The sequence below is a fragment of the Apteryx mantelli genome, chromosome 5 (assembly GCF_036417845.1).
Source record: "Apteryx mantelli isolate bAptMan1 chromosome 5, bAptMan1.hap1, whole genome shotgun sequence".
Lineage (NCBI taxonomy): Eukaryota > Metazoa > Chordata > Aves > Apterygiformes > Apterygidae > Apteryx > Apteryx mantelli.
The window spans coordinates 56294835-56311624 of record NC_089982.1 but is presented as its reverse complement, the minus strand read 5'-3'; the positions used below and the strand labels follow the sequence as shown (position 1 = coordinate 56311624).

Below are 16790 nucleotides of genomic sequence, written 5' to 3'. Positions count from 1 at the left end.
TCAAAAATATAAAACATAATTTTTTTACTAAAAACTTACTGTTTTCATCCTCTCTGAATCTGCAATCATTAATTTTTGATGCAGCATGAATAACAAAGGTATATTATCTGTGCAAACATCCAAGTTGCTAACAACAGAAAAACACAACAGGCTGGTCAGTTTTATTAGAGATAAGTTAAAAAATGATTTTGCAATATTGGTGGGCTCATTTAATTAAAGGAGGTGGAAGATATCTCTGACTCAGTACAAAATTACATAAATACATTTCATTTCTTTGTTTAGTGTCCATAGAACAGTTGATCTTGGAAACTGAGTCTTTTGCAATATTAATGCTAACAAATAAAGTAAGTTAATGGGCTTCTCTGTTTGGGAGAACTTAAAAATAAATGTTACTAAAGGATGTTCTTTTTCTTTGAACAAACCATACAAGGAAAAGTAAAGTTTAATACTTAGGCTTAATTTGTTTTCCATGTAGTTTAGACACTGAATTTCTAGAGTAGTACCTCTCCAACTAAATGTGTTTGCAATGTAGTTACTTGCTGCTTATAGTTCTCTGCATGTTTCTTTCCAGTTAGAGCTTAACTTGCATCTTGTGCATGGTTTGTGCAAACTGCATTTTAACTTGTCTTTGTCTTTGATGCTTGCAACCTAATCCATCCCAGCTACACTGCCTCGAAAAGAAAGTGCTGTCAAACAGGAAACTGAGAGTGAGTATAACTAGTTGCATTAGTTGTATTGTCAATGCATGTGTATCAATGTGAAGATGTAGTGCTGCATCATGGAACACTTACCTAACATTAAAGCAGTCTGTACAGAATGAAATAAACATTAGCAGAATCATTGTTTTTGTAAGGCAAGAATGAAGTGCAACTGAAATTGTTCAACATAAAAGTTGGATAAGACAAGGTTTTCAGGTAAAGGTACCATCTGCTTTTCCCATGCTACTAATTGATCTAATAGAAGTTTGTACCTGAAAGTTTGTCTTAGCTTTCCAACTTTTCCAGTAGGTTGAGGTAATATCTTTTATTAGACCTATAAACTTTGTCTTGTCTGTGTCCCTAGACCATGATAGCTAGGAGAGGATATCAACAGGGCAATTAAATGAAATGTTACAGGATTGCTTTTAAGTTCCTTCACAGTTGAAATTTGAGAAGTTTACTTGTGGATCAAATATTGATGATACCTTGTTTTTGTTACTAGTTTTTTCTACCCTGTTCCAACATTTCCAGAATTCCAGAAAACAAATGTTCCTCACCACTAAGGGAAGGCCCTGGAATATCAGGGAGAAACATCTTGGTGTTCATTATGATCAAAGGGAGGAGGGAGCATCAGCATACAGTAGAATATACTTGGTGTTACAGATCAGGAAAAATAGCTAGGGTAAACTATGTAGGCAAAAGGATCTAAAAGTTGAAAGATCAAGTTCAAGAAAAGATGGAAAGTGCTTGTGTGTACATAAGGCTTCTTAATTTCTTCCCTTTGTAGATTAATTCTCATGCTTATTGGCAGTCTTTGCCCAAACTGCATTCACAAGGATCAAAACTGGTCTTTGCTTCCAAGTTTTCAAGGAGACTATCTATCCCAGTGTTTCTTATACCTGACAGTTATGTTCCTTTTATACTTTTTCCATAACTTACAATGAAGGCTTTTATAGCTACATTGTACTTAACTTTGAAACTTGCTGAAGTATTTCAGTTACCTTGGTATGAAAAAATGTGTTTATAGCAAAAGTATTTGCAGCTTAGATGAAAGTTCAGTTAATTGTTTGATTTTAATGTAGGACTGTTAGCAACTCATCTCAGGCATTCTGTAACAGATCTGTTCTTCTCAAGTATTTTATTCTACCTTTGCTTCCCTCTCTCACAGTCTCTTTATTTCATAGGTCTCCATGGAAGTTCTGGAAAACTGACTGGGTCTACTTCTAGCCTAAATAAACTCTCTGTTCAGAGTTCAGGAAACCGTAGGTCTCAGTCATCCTCACTGTTGGATATGGGAAACATGTCTGCCTCTGATCTTGATGTGGCTGATAGAACAAAATTTGATAAGGTAAAGCAGAAATGCTATATAGAATTTCCTCTTAGTTTTGTATTATAACTTCATGTGTAGTTTAAAAATGTGTACCGTATAGGAACATTTATCATAGTTCATTTTAAATCCAAAGCATGACAATGTTTTAAATTCCATATGCTATGCACATCTAATAAAGGCAGTTTCTAAGAAATACATAGATCAGATTATTATTCTCTGTGATTATAAAAGATTGTATCTAGTTAATTTGTAAGCTTGGCTTGATATGTAAAGATATCAAACATTAAAAAATGGTGAAGAAAATTTAAGCCCAATATATATTTTTAATCAAGTTTTTTAATCAAATAGAAGTTGCACTGATTGATTCTTGAACCAACACAAGCGTTCATGAGTTCTATCACATTTTGTCAGTATGTAAGCAAAAGTGAAAGGTAAGAAGGCATAACCATTTTTATCCAGGAACTGAGCATGGCCCTAAAATTTTATTTATACTGATTTCACATCAGTCTTCATCAAGGTGGTCTGCTTTAACCAGTGACACCAAATTATTGCTGGAGTGTCCTTGGTATCCATTTAAAAAGGTAACCTTTGAAGGTGTCAGTACTTCTCATTTCTTGTGGAATTAACATCTAAGTGTGGGAAAAGGGCTATTCTCAGGATAGGAGATAAAAATAATTTACTTTTTCTCTATTGAATTATTTGATGGAAGAGTATTTTTCTTTTGCCTTCCCCAAATTCTTGCTAGCTTTCTGGGAGGAGGAAATATTATATGCCTATAATAATCTAACTAAGTTAATACGCACTGGCTGCTTCAGTAATAATGTATGCAGAATTAAAATGATAGCTTTTTAAAACAATTTTATACCAAAGATTAAGTGTTCTGCTATTTTTTCTCACCTTATTTTGACTTTTATTTCACCCATTTGGGGAATTTAAGAGTGACTGAAGCATACAGAGTTGTCAGCTATTGAGCTGACCTAGTAATTTGTTCAAAAAATTTTTTTTTCCTGGGGAATTTTCAGTAGTGTGAATTTACTACTTTGTCAGAATGTTTTATTTATGTAAATTACTGTATGTTTTAATCCTTAAATACTTGCAGAGAAAATATATTGTAGTGTGTAAAGATGATAAAGGTAGATCAGAACTATTTGTCTAATACTTGATTTGCAATACGAGTAATTCATATTAGTAAATTATAATGAATTATTGCCAAAATACTTACTGTTCAATTTTAGATTAAATCTAAAAATCATGATGAATATTTTTATTTCAGTATGAAACTTGCTGTTCGTTTCTAAAGATGTAATTTACAATATTTTTCTGTAGAGCAGTTATCTTCTACATGCATAGCTCCCCCATTTTTCTTCCCTGGGGCTTTTTACCTCCTCTCAGCAACTTAGGAGAAAATAGGGTGGTTGAACCCATGACTTACTATTGAAATGCTAATGTATCTGCAACAGCATAAAAGTCCTTCCTCAGGCTGAGATTGAAAAACTTCTACTAATTGTGGAAAAATGTTTTTTGTTCTTTTCTTTTTCATCTTCCCTTATTTTATATGGATGAAAAGGAACTATGTTTAAGATGCAGGCAACATTTATAAAGGTAAAAATGTGAGTTATTTCCGTTTCTGTCAAGTAGAAATCAGCCTTCTAACGTTTACTGAAGATGGGAAGTATAAAAATCATGTGCAACGAACAGTTAAAAAAATGAGTATTTTTAACTGTTCCAACTATTCAATATATTGATGTAATATTTGTCTTTCTTTTAGATTTTTGAACAAGTATTAAGTGAGCTAGAGCCTCTGTGTCTGGCAGAACAGGACTTCATTAGTAAATTTTTCAAACTACAGCAACACCAGAGCATCCCTGGAACAGCAATGGTATGGCGCTCTCAGTTCTGTCACTAAGTCAAAAACATTGAATAGGCCTAGCAAGAGGGATGGATAACTTCTGAATTAATTTGGCAGTTATGTGAAACAGGCAGTCACTAATTCATGTTCTCTGTTAGCTGGCAGAATCTTTATTTCTGGCCAGCCAATTCAAAATATATTAAAGGAGGACTGACGTTTTTTGCCATGGGCTTGTTTCCTCGTAAAGCCAGGCTAAGCCTACTATGTCATGATGTTATGTAGGAAGGAAATGGGAGGTAATTGTTTGTAATACTGCATTGTGGGGAACATGGCCAGAATTCTTCTGCCAGAACCTTGCAAACTGTTGTATTTCCTTCTTTTGGAGGAAAGAAAAAAAAAAAAAAGCTGATAATTACATTATTGTTTTTCTCAGACGTACTTGTCAGTTAAGTACAGAATTTGAGCCAATCTTTCACCTTCCTGTGTATACATTCCTTGTTCTTACAGAGTGAAGCAGAGGAAATGGATGGAGGAACTTTATCTCGTTCATATACTTCTGGTGGTCCTCAAACTATATCATCTGAGTATGTGTTGATGTTGTTTATTTTTAGTTCTTAAGCCTAAGCATGAATTTCTCTGAAGTATCTTTTTCTTCATAATGATGCATTGTTTCCTTCAGTGAAAATGAATAATGAACTCTAAATTTGTAACTAGGCATTGAATGTGTCAATAAATTTTGAATTTTTAATATATAGGAGGAATGCTTCTGAATATAGTAGAAAAAAAATTTTAATACTCTAATAGTTTGCAAAGTGAAAGGAAACAAGACTTTGTTACCATGCAAAATATGCTTAGCAAAACTCTAAATTTGCATGTGGCAGCCTCCACACAGAAAACAATTTTCAGAGTACTTTATATCTGTGACTTTCAGTTTTTCATTCTGAAAACCCTGATAACTGTTAAATGCAAATGCAATAAATTTGTCCTAAAAATATGTATCGAAGAAGGCTGTAAAATAGCCTACTAAACTGTCAGAGTAATACTTTTATATATTTTTTAATAGGAAGGACATGATCCGACAAATGATGACAAAAATATTTCGCTGTATTGAACCTGAGCTGAATAATCTTATTGCACTGGGGGACAAGATTGATAGCTTTAATTCCCTTTATATGCTAGTTAAGATGAGCCATCATGTATGGACAGCACAAAATGTGGACCCAGCTTCCTTTCTCAGCACAACACTTGGAAATGTTTTGGTGACTGTCAAAAGAAACTTTGATAAATGCATTGTAAGTTCTTTTAGTTATTCTGATTAATCTGACTAAAACACTATAGGAAGCCTGTTCCTATTCAGTTAGATTTTTGCCTTTCCTTATAGTTGGATTTTGCTTTTAAATTAAAGTGAAAATGAGTGACTTTATTGCCATATATTGGCCCCACTTTCAAAAGAAATTTAAGTAACTGGTGGTTGTTTCTCTTCCCTCTCCATTCCAGTTTTCTTGAATGCTTAACTATTTATAAGAAATAAGACTACTCATTCTCAGAATTTCACTGCTGTGAGTTAGCTGACCTATTTATTTACTTATTTATTTAAATTTGTAATTTTATTAAAATTACTGAGGCAAGTCAAGTAAAATACAGCTCTCTGGCTTTTTGACTTAATAAATAACCAAAACCTCCTAATCTTACGCTCACAGGGGAAAAGCAAAATCCTTATAATATGCCAAATAGACATCTTGTCAACATATTTATTTCTCTCTCATTGAAGAAGAAGCTGATAGAGATAAAATGGCAAATCTTCTGGTAGTAAGAAAGGCAGCTCCTACTGTTGGAAATTTGCTTTTCCTAATACAATATGCCCATAGCATGAAATACGGCAAGTTTAATGAAAACATGTTTGCTGGTATAACTGCTAATTTTTTTTGTTATGAACATAATTTGAGTCTAAACCAATATAATAATACTGATCAAGATACTTTAAGCAGTAAACTGGTCATGAATGAAGCTGACTTTTTCTTGGATAATACTCAAATAAGATTTCAGTAGGAGATTAAAGAAACTTCTTCTAGCAAAAGGAATCTGTTTGCTTGGTTGAATCAGAAAAGTTCCATGTTAGATTATCAGAATGCAAGTCCAAGTGTCATTTGCTTCTGGTGAGCATGTTTATTTAAATACCCAGTAAAGGAAGAAAATTTTGCTCGCTTCCTTTATATACTTCCCCAATGTCCTTTTTTCTTTTTTCTTTTTTTTTCTCTCATAACAAACTTTTTTGGGTTAAAAATGGAGAAAGACCTCAGTAGAGATACATCTTAAAAGATAAAATGATTTCCCTGTTTCAATAAAAGTCAGTTTTTCAGTATGTCTAAAATTTTTTTTTTCCCTTATTGTGACGTGGTCTGAAGTCATATATTGGAGACTAACTTCTTTATTTTTGTTTTAAATTTAAGAGTAACCAAATGAAACAGATGGATGAAGTAAAAATTTCAAAGAAGAGTAAAGTCGGGATCCTTTCATTTGTTGCTGAATTTGAAGAGTTTGCAGGCCTTGCTGAATCAATCTTCAAAAATGCAGAGCGCCGAGGAGATCTAGATAAAGCCTATATAAAACTTATTAGAGCTGTTTTTGTCAGCGGTAGGTCTTTTGAGGTGGTTATGCTTAAAAGTGATTCTTTTCTTTGACCTGTTTATAATTTTTCTCCAGTTAACAGATACTGTTATTTTTGAAGGCTCTGTACTCTTTTTCACAAACTCTGTGAACAACATTGTACTGAAATTTTTGGAATCTCATCATCAGTAGGAAAGCACGTGTAAACTTATTTGATTTTTTTTTTTTTAAAGCAAAGGATTAGATATTCCGTTTTTGCGAACCTGAAAAGTAATTTTCAATTATGACAAGAATCTGTACTCAATATGTATGGTCAGACTTGCAATGCTTTTTCTTCATTTTTATTACTAACTTCAGCTACTAAGCCTTTTTCTTTAAAAATAATATTCCTGCTATTTTATTGCTATTTTATGCAGAGAAAGCACTAAAGGTTTCAGCTGACTACTGAGAATTAAGTTAAACAATAATGGTATGAGAGAGAGAATGCCAAGTAAGTAGAGCGGGGATTCCTAGCTTAGAAGATGCATTTCACTGAGGAATGTGTATGTGAGGAGTGTGGAGCAGACTTCCTACCAGCTTCCTTTCCCTTGTTAGTCAGACACCACTGCCTTGTTTTGGCTCTATTACCTTCCCTGAAGTTGGCCAGGACTCTGGAGGAAGAGAGAAGATGGCAGCAGCACTACAAGTCCGACCTTAAATGGTTTCCTGTCTTTTCTTCCCCAGCATGGCCTAGTTGAGGAGCTGAATCGGGATGGGATCCCTGGCATGTGGATCTAGTGCCGTTCATCTTCATAACCCTTGAAGGGAGCCCATCCAGGCCTACTGCAGCCTTTGAATTCTGGCTATCAATCTGCCCCTTTCTTTGCAGATTAGGTCCTTTGTGTCCCAACCTGTCACAGCAGTGTCCTTCTCCAGCCTTCCCCATTTTCCTCATTATACTGTAGAAAACTGGCAACAAAACCCTCATTTAGCCATTTTATTATAAAAAAAGAAAAAAAGGGGAGGGGAAATAAGTCAGTAAATCCTGGAATATTGTTCCCTAGACTTGGAGTGGGAGGAGTTTTTTAGAATTGGGGGGGAAAAAAAGGGGGGTGGGCAGGGGGGAAGGAAATCTCTCCGTGCTGGTTTACCTGCCTACTTTAGAACAGCTCCATCTATGGCACTTCCCAGCCAGTGAGACATACCTCTCTTTTAGAGGAAGAGGACAAAGTAGCGTCAATGAAGCTCGTCTGAGAAACTGTAGCACGGTGGTTCTGAACATATTATGCAATACCGAGGAGATGATCACTTCATAGTACAGAAGACTAGAGTCCATATAGAGTCAGCAGTAGCATCCTAGCTAATAGGACAGTGGATTTTAAAAATGTTTTAATGTTATTTGATTGCACCTGAAATTGCCGTCCTTAAGAAGGTACGGTTCAAGCGATAAAATTAACAAACACAAGAGACAGGCAAAACTATACAATGGTAGAGTAACTAGTGCAGCAAGAATTCAGAAATGATATTTTAAAAGGGATTTGAGATGGAAGATGCGAGTCAGACATAAAAGGAAAAAACAAAGCCTGTTTTGGATTAGTACAGAGCTAACTTTGAGAACAAGGTATTATGATGAGGGGAAAGAAAGAAATAAAGAATGAAAATGAAACAAAGTCAAACTGATGTATAAAATCAGTGCAAGCAGGAAATTCCATTTAATGCAGTAGGATATTTAATTTACAAGTAATGTTGAAACAGAAAGATGTAGTACTTAAGGTTGAATGAAGAAAAGATAAGACCAAAATTGGCAGTAGCAGATTTTTCCGAATGACATTTCAGTGATCTGACTGAAATGGTCAGCTCTGTTCATTGATACTGTGGTGCCCAGGAAGGTGTGCCATAAATGATCCTTTTCATGGAAGGCATCCTATTTGTTAGGCTTGGCAAAATGGCTAATGGATGAGTGCGCATAGAGACTTACCTGCATTCATCATGGCTGACGCCATCCTCTTCCAGTTTGCATTTAGGTACAGTAAGGGAGCAATAAGGTGGAATTTCTTGTCTGCCCTGAACTTGTTTGAAAGTAATAGACCATATGCATGTCTATCCATTTTCATTATCAAATTTGGGTAATGAAAGTAATTTTGACCACAAAATTAATAAGATAAGCAAAAATTGCTGAAGAGAAACTGGGGAAGTAAATTTAAAACAAAACAAAACAAAACCCTTGTTACTGAAGATTTTTCCTCTAAGAAAGAGGGGAAAGAGGCGTTTTGTTTTGGTTTTTTTATATAGTTGTCATGTGAAATTTTTAAAGGCTAATAAAAGCATACTTGTAAGCCTCCACAAAATGCTTGATAACTTCTCAGTTACGTAAATGACTATGTAGTGACTATTTTGTATCTGTTCATAAGTGACTTTTGATAAACAAATTCCATAGTCTTAGAACTAGTACATGTATGTTGCTTCTCTTGAAGTCTCTCAAATATTCACTTATTTAACAATAGTTATGGCAATCATATAAATGGTTGTTTTCAACATAAAAGTCCAAATTTCTTCCTGCAATATTATTGTTCTTTTTTTTCTTTTTTCTTAAAATTTGTCTGTCCTTCAGGTATTTTAAGCTTCTGTGTTTTGTTTTTCTCTTCTAGTTGAGAAAGTGGCAAATGAAAGCCAGAAAACACCAAGGGATGTGGTCATGATGGAGAACTTCCATCATATTTTTGCAACACTTTCTCGCTTGAAAATTTCTTGCCTTGAGTCTGAGAAAAAAGAAGCCAAGCAGAAATATACTGATCATCTTCAGTCTTATGTAATCTACTCACTTGGACAGCCTCTTGAGAAATTAAATGCAAGTATATTCTGGTTTAGCTTGATACATTTGAATGATGCAGAGCAAGCAAACTCTCTTAAGTGTTCACTTTGTAAGGTCTGATCTTTTTACTCATTGCATATATCATAGTGCCTATCTTATTATTTTAGACTTAAGCATGACTGTTGGTACTCTAACTCTCCCCTCACTACTTCTTCCCTCAAAACCAGTTAAGACATTTAGGCCTGTTGGTTAATCAGTACTGTCCATTGCCATGAAAAACTTGGTTATTTTCTTCCAAGACTACTATCCTCATGACTAATCAGGAGCTTTGCGATGTCTTTCTCCACCTCAACTGCAGAGAAAATTACTGGTTTGGGGGATTTTTTTTTTAAACATTCAACAATAATCATTGCTATAACTCTCATAAGAAAGTCCTACATGTCCTATGTTTAGCTAATTGTTAAACCAAATGCTGACTGAGCTTTAGCCTCAAAATACTTCAGTTCTGCCCACTGAAAGCTCCCCAGTGTTAATTGCTTTTTTTCTATAAGAATTTCAGCCTGCTACTGCTTTCAGCCACTCATTTTCTGAGAGACGGACAAACTGAGGGAAAAAAAAAGTCTAAGATGTATTCTCTTTTTGTGAATTAAATAGCTTATTACTGCTTCCAACCTCAGTTGATGCTGTGGCTTTACACAGATGTTCATTGGCATACTTCCCTCTGTTTTTAAACATAAATTGAGCTACCTGCTGGGGGAAGGTGAGAAAAGGCAGCAATTAGGAATAAATACTGCTGCTGTATAATTATGGTGTAAGTAGAGAATTTTCTATTCAAATGAATAGTCCAAGTTCCTGCCTTAAAGATCCAGCGCTTTCCTAGGCTGTGATCTCATTAATTGAGGAGTTTGAGAAAGATTCAGTATTGGTTATAAGGTTGCAAAGAAAAGCTTGATTACTTCTAGAAATGGTTAATTTTAGTTTTACATTGGTACTTATGGAGCAACGTATCAGTGAGCTGAGCTCTGATGTTTATGGCTGAGCAATGCTACCTTACTTGATTAAAAAGAAAAATGGAGGGAACACACAGGAACCATATTGTCGAGCAGAAGCAAGGTAGGCCATCAGACAAACACATGCATAGTTATATTTAATGTCTATCAGAAATCTAAACTAATTAATACCATTATTATTAGCATTTTTTTGAAGGTGTTGAAGCTCGTGTGGCTCAAGGTATACGTGAAGAAGAAGTAAGTTATCAACTGGCTTTCAATAAACAAGAGCTTCGTAAAGTTATAAAGGAATATCCTGGTAAGGAAGTGAAGAAGGGATTGGATAATCTCTACAAGAAGGTAGACAAACATCTCTGTGAAGAAGAAAACTTACTTCAGGTAAACTAAATCATGGTTTACAAAGAATAATCTGAACCTCTTATAATATTTGCACAAACTTTATTACTGCTTTTGCATATGTATTTTGTAGGACATGTCTAGCTTCAGAGTAATTCTGAAAAACACTGTTTTGAGCTGGACTTCCTATAATCCCATGCTGATTCTATTTAACAGATTGATTTTTAACTATGATGGTAAAGAGAGAGTGGTCACAAAGAAACTTCCCTTATGATTCCCCAATTGTCCATTAATGGGTGATTTCTATTTCTGGAACATGCTGAAAGAGGAGAGAACCAGGTTTAAATGAACTACTAATCTGATTCGGAAATTTAGCTGCTACTCTATAGCAGCATATACTTTCAATTAAATCTCTTCTGTTAGTGTATTGTGTAATATTTTTACAATATTCTGTAAATTCTCTTACTGGTTCATGACTTAAGCACTTGTTAAAGGCTTTTTAAAGCCTTACTGTGAATTAGTAACACTGTTCTGGTTTTCTTTTTTTTTCTTTAACTATACAATACAGCTTCTTTTAGGGAAAATCCCCTCATCCTTTCCTGTTTTCTACTTTGAAGTGTAAATTTAGTAGGAGTGATGTAAACTTTTAAGACCTTAAAAGAAACCCAATGGGTAAAAACTATTTTGCTAACGATACAACTCGGTTTACTGTACCTTGATGTTGGCAAGCTTTACCTTTCAAATATCACCTTCACTGTACTAAGACTCAATTAAGGAGCCAGTGTCTTGCAGCTTACATTCTGTGCTTTGTGCCAGTTGGTGTTTTCTAAAGTTTGCTTTCTTTGGCAGGTTGTATGGCATTCTATGCAAGATGAGTTTATACGTCAGTACAAGCACTTTGAAGGGCTGATAGCTCGCTGCTATCCTGGATCAGGAATTACTATGGAATTCACTATACAGGATATCTTAGACTACTGCTCCAGCATTGCACAGTCTCACTAACTTCTGCAAGGGGAAAGAAAAGCTAACAAAGTTTGTGCCTGTATGTAAGGGAATCAAACACTACAAATGCAATTTGTTTTAAAAGGTGGAAATCTGTGTATATGTATAATTAATTGTCCTATGTCAAGTCACACTCTTATTTCAAATGTCTTTCAGTGTGAAATGAAACCTTCAGTACCTGGTTGCTCTCCTACTGGGTTGAAGTACTGTTTGAAAGCATTAATTCTGTGAAACACTCTGGATCTATTTTTCCCCTCCCCTAATGTTCAGATACTTTTATTTATAATCCCTTTTTCTTGCTAAAAGCAACTAGCACTAACTTCCTAGTACAGTAAAATGATACTACTCTCTTCACTAATACTTTGCTTCTTGGAAATTATGTAAGCATTAAAGACTACCAAATTTCTTTCCTTCCTCATTCTATAATGTATGGATGTGGAAGTTGTGCAATGGGAATACTGAATTCATGTTCAAAGACATAATGCGACCATGGTTGTATTTCTTAATTAAACTGTGTTCATCATATTCTTTTCCTCTGTGGAGTGTCAACTGTTAATTTTTTGCGTTTCTGAAGTACTGCCATTGTTTTGTCTCTGAGGACCGAAGTAGAATTACTTAATTTCACAACAATTCTTTTTCTCCCTTTTAGTAAGTATTGGCTAAATATCAGTATAGCCCTACCTTCATGTAACCCCTTCTTTCTTGGACTTCAGCTGCCTGTGATGCAAGGCCTAGTTTTGATATGGCACAGGTGAGTAAGCATGGCTCAGACATCTGAGGAAACTGCTAAGTTGTGAGATACAACTGATAGAGCAAAGACTCTTTGAGGGTCTTGTGGTGAGCTAAACTTGTAGCTCATTAAATCCTAGCTATTTTTTATTAATATTTTGTCCTTCAAGTGTCTCTACATGTGACAAAAAGTGCCCAAAGCAACCCCAAGGGGCGGGGGGGGGGGGATTAACCCTTAGGAGAAATTCCCTTAAACTGGTACAGAGAGGGGGAAAGGGGACTACCTGTCAATTCTATACCAAGTTAGTTGTAGGCACCTCAGAATGGACTGAGAATGGTAAGAGCTCAGGTGTAGTTGCAGTGCTTGTGGGGTAAGCAAGCCTGCAGGTCACAACAGGAGCCATTTCTGAAATTAAAACTTGCATAGTGTCAGAGGTACTTAAAGGAGAAGAGAGTATACTGTTTTTTAATGCTTTGTGAACGGACCACCTTGAACAAAAGAGCCTGTCAATGCTGCAGCTGGCCGAAGCTTATCACATCTCTTCTGTCGGCCGTGCCTGTCTCAGGTTGCAGGGATCTGCCCTAGGCTCAGCCCCCGGCTTGGCTTTGCAGCCTCCCTTGCTTCAGGGCGGGGGAAATGCCCGCTAAGCTTTCGGGGAGGCGACTTCAGGAAAATGGCTGCTACCGCCTCAGACCGCCCGCAGGAGCCGCCCCGCCCCTCCCCGCGGCACGAGGGCTGCCGGGAGCGCGAGCGGCGCGGGAAGGGGCGGTGGTTGGCGCGGCCGGGCGCGGGCCCCGTTGCCGAGGTGACGGGGCGGAAGCGGCTGCTGCTCCGCGCGCCATTTTCAAACCGCCGGTCCGGCCTGGGCGGCTGCGCTGGGGCCTGCGGAGCGGGAGAGCCAGCCTGGGTGAGCGCTGCGAGGGAGCGGCGGGCGGGCGGACATGGCTCCTCGCGGCCCTGTCGGGGCGGGCTGTCAAGTCGGGGAAGGAGGGAGCTGCCGGTGGGTCCGCGTCTCCTCGCGGGCGGCGCTCAGCGGCCGCCTCGGGCTTCTGTAGCCCCAGCAGCGGCCGCTGTTGCAGCCCGGAGGGTAGCGTTGTGCTGGGCCGCTTCCGTGCGTCCTTCCCCTGACGCCGGGGAGAGCCGTTTAGCACGAGCTCCAGGTCTACACAGCGGGCCCTCGTCTCCTCCCCTTCCCCGCCCGGAGCAGTGTCTCTGCCGAGGCCCCACTGAAACGTCTCAGCTACTGCATAGTGGTTTGCTCTGGGAGAATATGCTTTTAACGGAGTGTCTGGTGAGACCGACAGGGAGGGAGGGTGAGAAAAATAAAAATAAACCTATTTCAAAGGGGATAGGCCTTCTGTAGGTGTAGATTGTGGTTGCTGAGAGGTTTTCCATACAGTTTGGGGAGATTATGCTATAATGTAAACTTACAGTTTTTAGTGACTCTTCAAAGAAATCTGTTTTCGTAGAACAAAAGCTGTCTTTCTATTAGCAAGTTGGTGACACTTCAGAGTAGGCATAGTGCCTGAATATCTTTGTCAGAAGTGTTTTCCCAGCAAATCAACTTGCAAGCAGATTGTGCCAAAACAACAAATGCAGATTTACTCAGGGTACCTTGAAAATGCCATTACAACAACTGCCCTTCACAATACAGCCATGGATCCTGTATATGAATGTAATAGACTATAGTAAGCTTAGTCCACTAGGTGACTTTTTTATATGGGTGGAAAAAAAACCAAAAAAACTACCTCTTTATAGCAAAATGAGCTACACAATAATTCCAGGACAGAAACAGATGCTTTGTGAACATCTTTCACAAAACAAATGCCTCCAGCTCTGCTGCTCAGATCTCATGAATGAAAAATGAATTTGGTGTTTTCCAGAGATGATGCTGGAAACTCCAGTTTGTAATTCTCTTTGTTAATGTTATGGACTCTGTAAAGAAACTCTTTTCATGGCATATTAATATGGTAATTTCCTTCCATGGTTGATGAAGTAGTCTTAATTTCCTTTCCTGTAGGTTAATGATCATATTATCTCTTCTACTGCAAAGATCCATCTTTGTTGTCCTTTTTATTATTATATTTTCTAATTGATAACGCAAGTGTTACATTTGGAACAGCCTTAACCTGTATTCACCTTGAGGTTTGCTGCATTGTTTTCAGACTGGCAGGAGGCCTTGACTGCACTAAAGCTTGTGTTTCTCATCTAAAATGTTTAGATGTTTCTCATCTAAAATGGAAATTGTATTTTCTTCCTAGGAGTGGTAATGTACCTGAAATATATAGATATTGGATGATGTGAGCTATTTATGTGGTTAATGTAGCCTTTCTCATGTGGGAAATACCATATTGAAACAAAGTTGTTCGAGTACATCTCAGCAAAATTGTGGACAAATCTAATAGGTTCAACATGTTCTGAGTCATGTCAACAAGGCAATCATGGCAGAAAGACTCACAAGACTATTAAATTTCTTTAAAGACAACAATGTTCTGGGTTGACCTGACTGGGTAAGAATAATTCAGTTGAGGGAGAACACTTGAATTTACAGAAAGCTTTTGAGAAGGTTCTTTACCAAAGCCTTTAGGAAAATGTATCTTTTTTGGATTTGGAGAAAAAAATTTGTGCTGTAAAACACTGGTAAGTGATCTGAAGAATGACTTACACAAAAGGGACAAAAGGGACAAAAGTTTGCTCATTATATGGAATCGTTAAGAGCTGTCCAAAAAGTTGCAGAAGAATATTACAGGACTAACTGATAAAATCGGAGTTAAGGGTCAGTGTTGATAAATACAAATCATGAGCTCTAGGGTGGCTGTTGTCACTCAGAAAAAGAGATGTTAGAATCGTTAGCAATAGAGAATGCTACAGCAAATATCTTTATGGCTGCTGTATAAATCCTTGGTGCAGCCACATTTCAAAAACAAGGTGCTCAGAGCTGCTCTCAGTCTCAGAAAAGGCACAGAAAGGGGTGACAAGGATAATCAACTATATGCAATGCTTTTGCACAAACTACCACAAAATTTTGGAAAATAAATTACTGAGGAGGATATCCCTCCTAAATATAATATACCATCATGAATGACTGAGAATATGACTAAGTAACAATTATTTAGTATGTCTTACAATAATTACAAAAAAAAGTCTCCCCATGAATTTATCATATGGCAAGTTTAAAACAAAAGGCTGTACTTTTCCAGATGTACAGTTTAAATCAAGAATTCATTGCCATCAGATATTTGGATATAAGCATGCTAAAGACTCTAAAAACAGTTAGACATGGAAGAAGGGTCTGTCAGGCTGTATTAATATAATGATTTAGGTGGAACTTCAGACTCACAAAGTCCCTACACTATAAGGTTATAGAAAAATAAGATAATTAAGAGGAAGTTTTACCTCACATTTATTTATGTTTTATACTTTCACTGTCGTTACCATCAGAGATGCAGGGTATTGGGCCAGACAGATCTTAGTTTCTACTGAATCAGTACAGCAGTTCTTCTATTTGCTTTATATCTCAAGAAAGCCATGTTTTCCTGATGGAGAAGTTACTAGATGCTTTTTGATGTGATAATACAAATTCATCTTTTTAACTGATATGATTCTTAAGGAGAGAATGTGCTCAAGAGTTATTAGCTTATTTCTCTAGTAAGTAATATAAGATGGATTCCTGAGATTAGATCTAGACATAGTAACGCAATCACTCCTTTTTTGAACTCAACATAAAGAATCCTCAACGTGAATGCAGAAATACCAAAGTCATCACTTACAGCTTTCCCTTCAGCTGCCAAAGGAGAATGAAGGGCATTTAGAAGAATGACTTAATATTGTCCATTACTGGTTTGCAAAAGGAAATGTTCCTCCTCCTTCAACCAACCCAGTACAATATGTAAGGAATTGTTCTCCATGCTGTTGCCCCTTAATATCTCAACATCCTGAACCTCCTCAAATGAGTATTTTGGTAGTCTCTGGAATAGATGCTGTGCTCACAGGAGTGGTGCTTTTCTCTCATCTGTTGAGCAGTGCCTGGCATCCATAGTCCTGCTGCTAGACCTATTTGTATTGTTTTGATACAATTAGATGAAATCTTCCTTTCCAGCTTCAGACATGAGAGAAACTTCTTTGTTTTCTAACTTTATTATTAATAAATAATTTCATTTTAAATATTTGCATAATTTTTTTCTCATTCTGTTTTAAAATCTGGGAGATTACGAAACAGCATGGTTTAAATAACAAATGATATTCTTTCACCTGTATATGAGATGTAAACAATGCTTCTTCTGATTAGTAGTTTGGCTGCCGAGGTCTTCTGCATAAAGAGCAGGTTAATACTGCAACTCCTGAAGAAACATGAGGGAAATGTTTTACATAAATAATTAGTTTACTAAAATATTACTAACTGTTGAGGAGATATGTATTCACATATCTGAGAAACAT

At 36.7% G+C, this 16790-nt stretch overlaps 2 protein-coding genes across 8 annotated transcripts in view; both read left to right on the top strand.

Moving 5' to 3' along the window:
- The window catches only part of EXOC1 (exocyst complex component 1), a 32636-nt gene extending 20488 nt beyond the window's left edge, over window positions 1–12148 (top strand). For 2 of the 4 annotated variants that reach the window (XM_067298033.1, XM_067298031.1), the window contains 9 exons: window positions 663–707; window positions 1883–2046; window positions 3797–3907; window positions 4385–4461; window positions 4941–5169; window positions 6328–6511; window positions 9112–9311; window positions 10469–10663; window positions 11471–12148. In XM_067298033.1, coding sequence (XP_067154134.1) covers window positions 663–707; window positions 1883–2046; window positions 3797–3907; window positions 4385–4461; window positions 4941–5169; window positions 6328–6511; window positions 9112–9311; window positions 10469–10663; window positions 11471–11623 — 1358 coding nt within the window. In that variant the 3' untranslated portion in view covers window positions 11624–12148. The remainder of the gene's footprint in view (window positions 1–662; window positions 708–1882; window positions 2047–3796; window positions 3908–4384; window positions 4462–4940; window positions 5170–6327; window positions 6512–9111; window positions 9312–10468; window positions 10664–11470) is intronic. The other 2 variants (XM_067298034.1, XM_067298032.1) reach the window with 1 other exon arrangement.
- A 158-nt stretch (window positions 12149–12306) lies between these two features.
- CEP135 (centrosomal protein 135) overlaps window positions 12307–16790 on the top strand; it is an 81327-nt gene continuing 76843 nt past the window's right edge. For all 4 annotated transcript variants that reach the window (XM_067298027.1, XM_067298028.1, XM_067298029.1 and 1 more), the window contains exon 1: window positions 12307–12374. The gene's annotated coding sequence lies outside the window, so the exon portion shown is untranslated. The remainder of the gene's footprint in view (window positions 12375–16790) is intronic.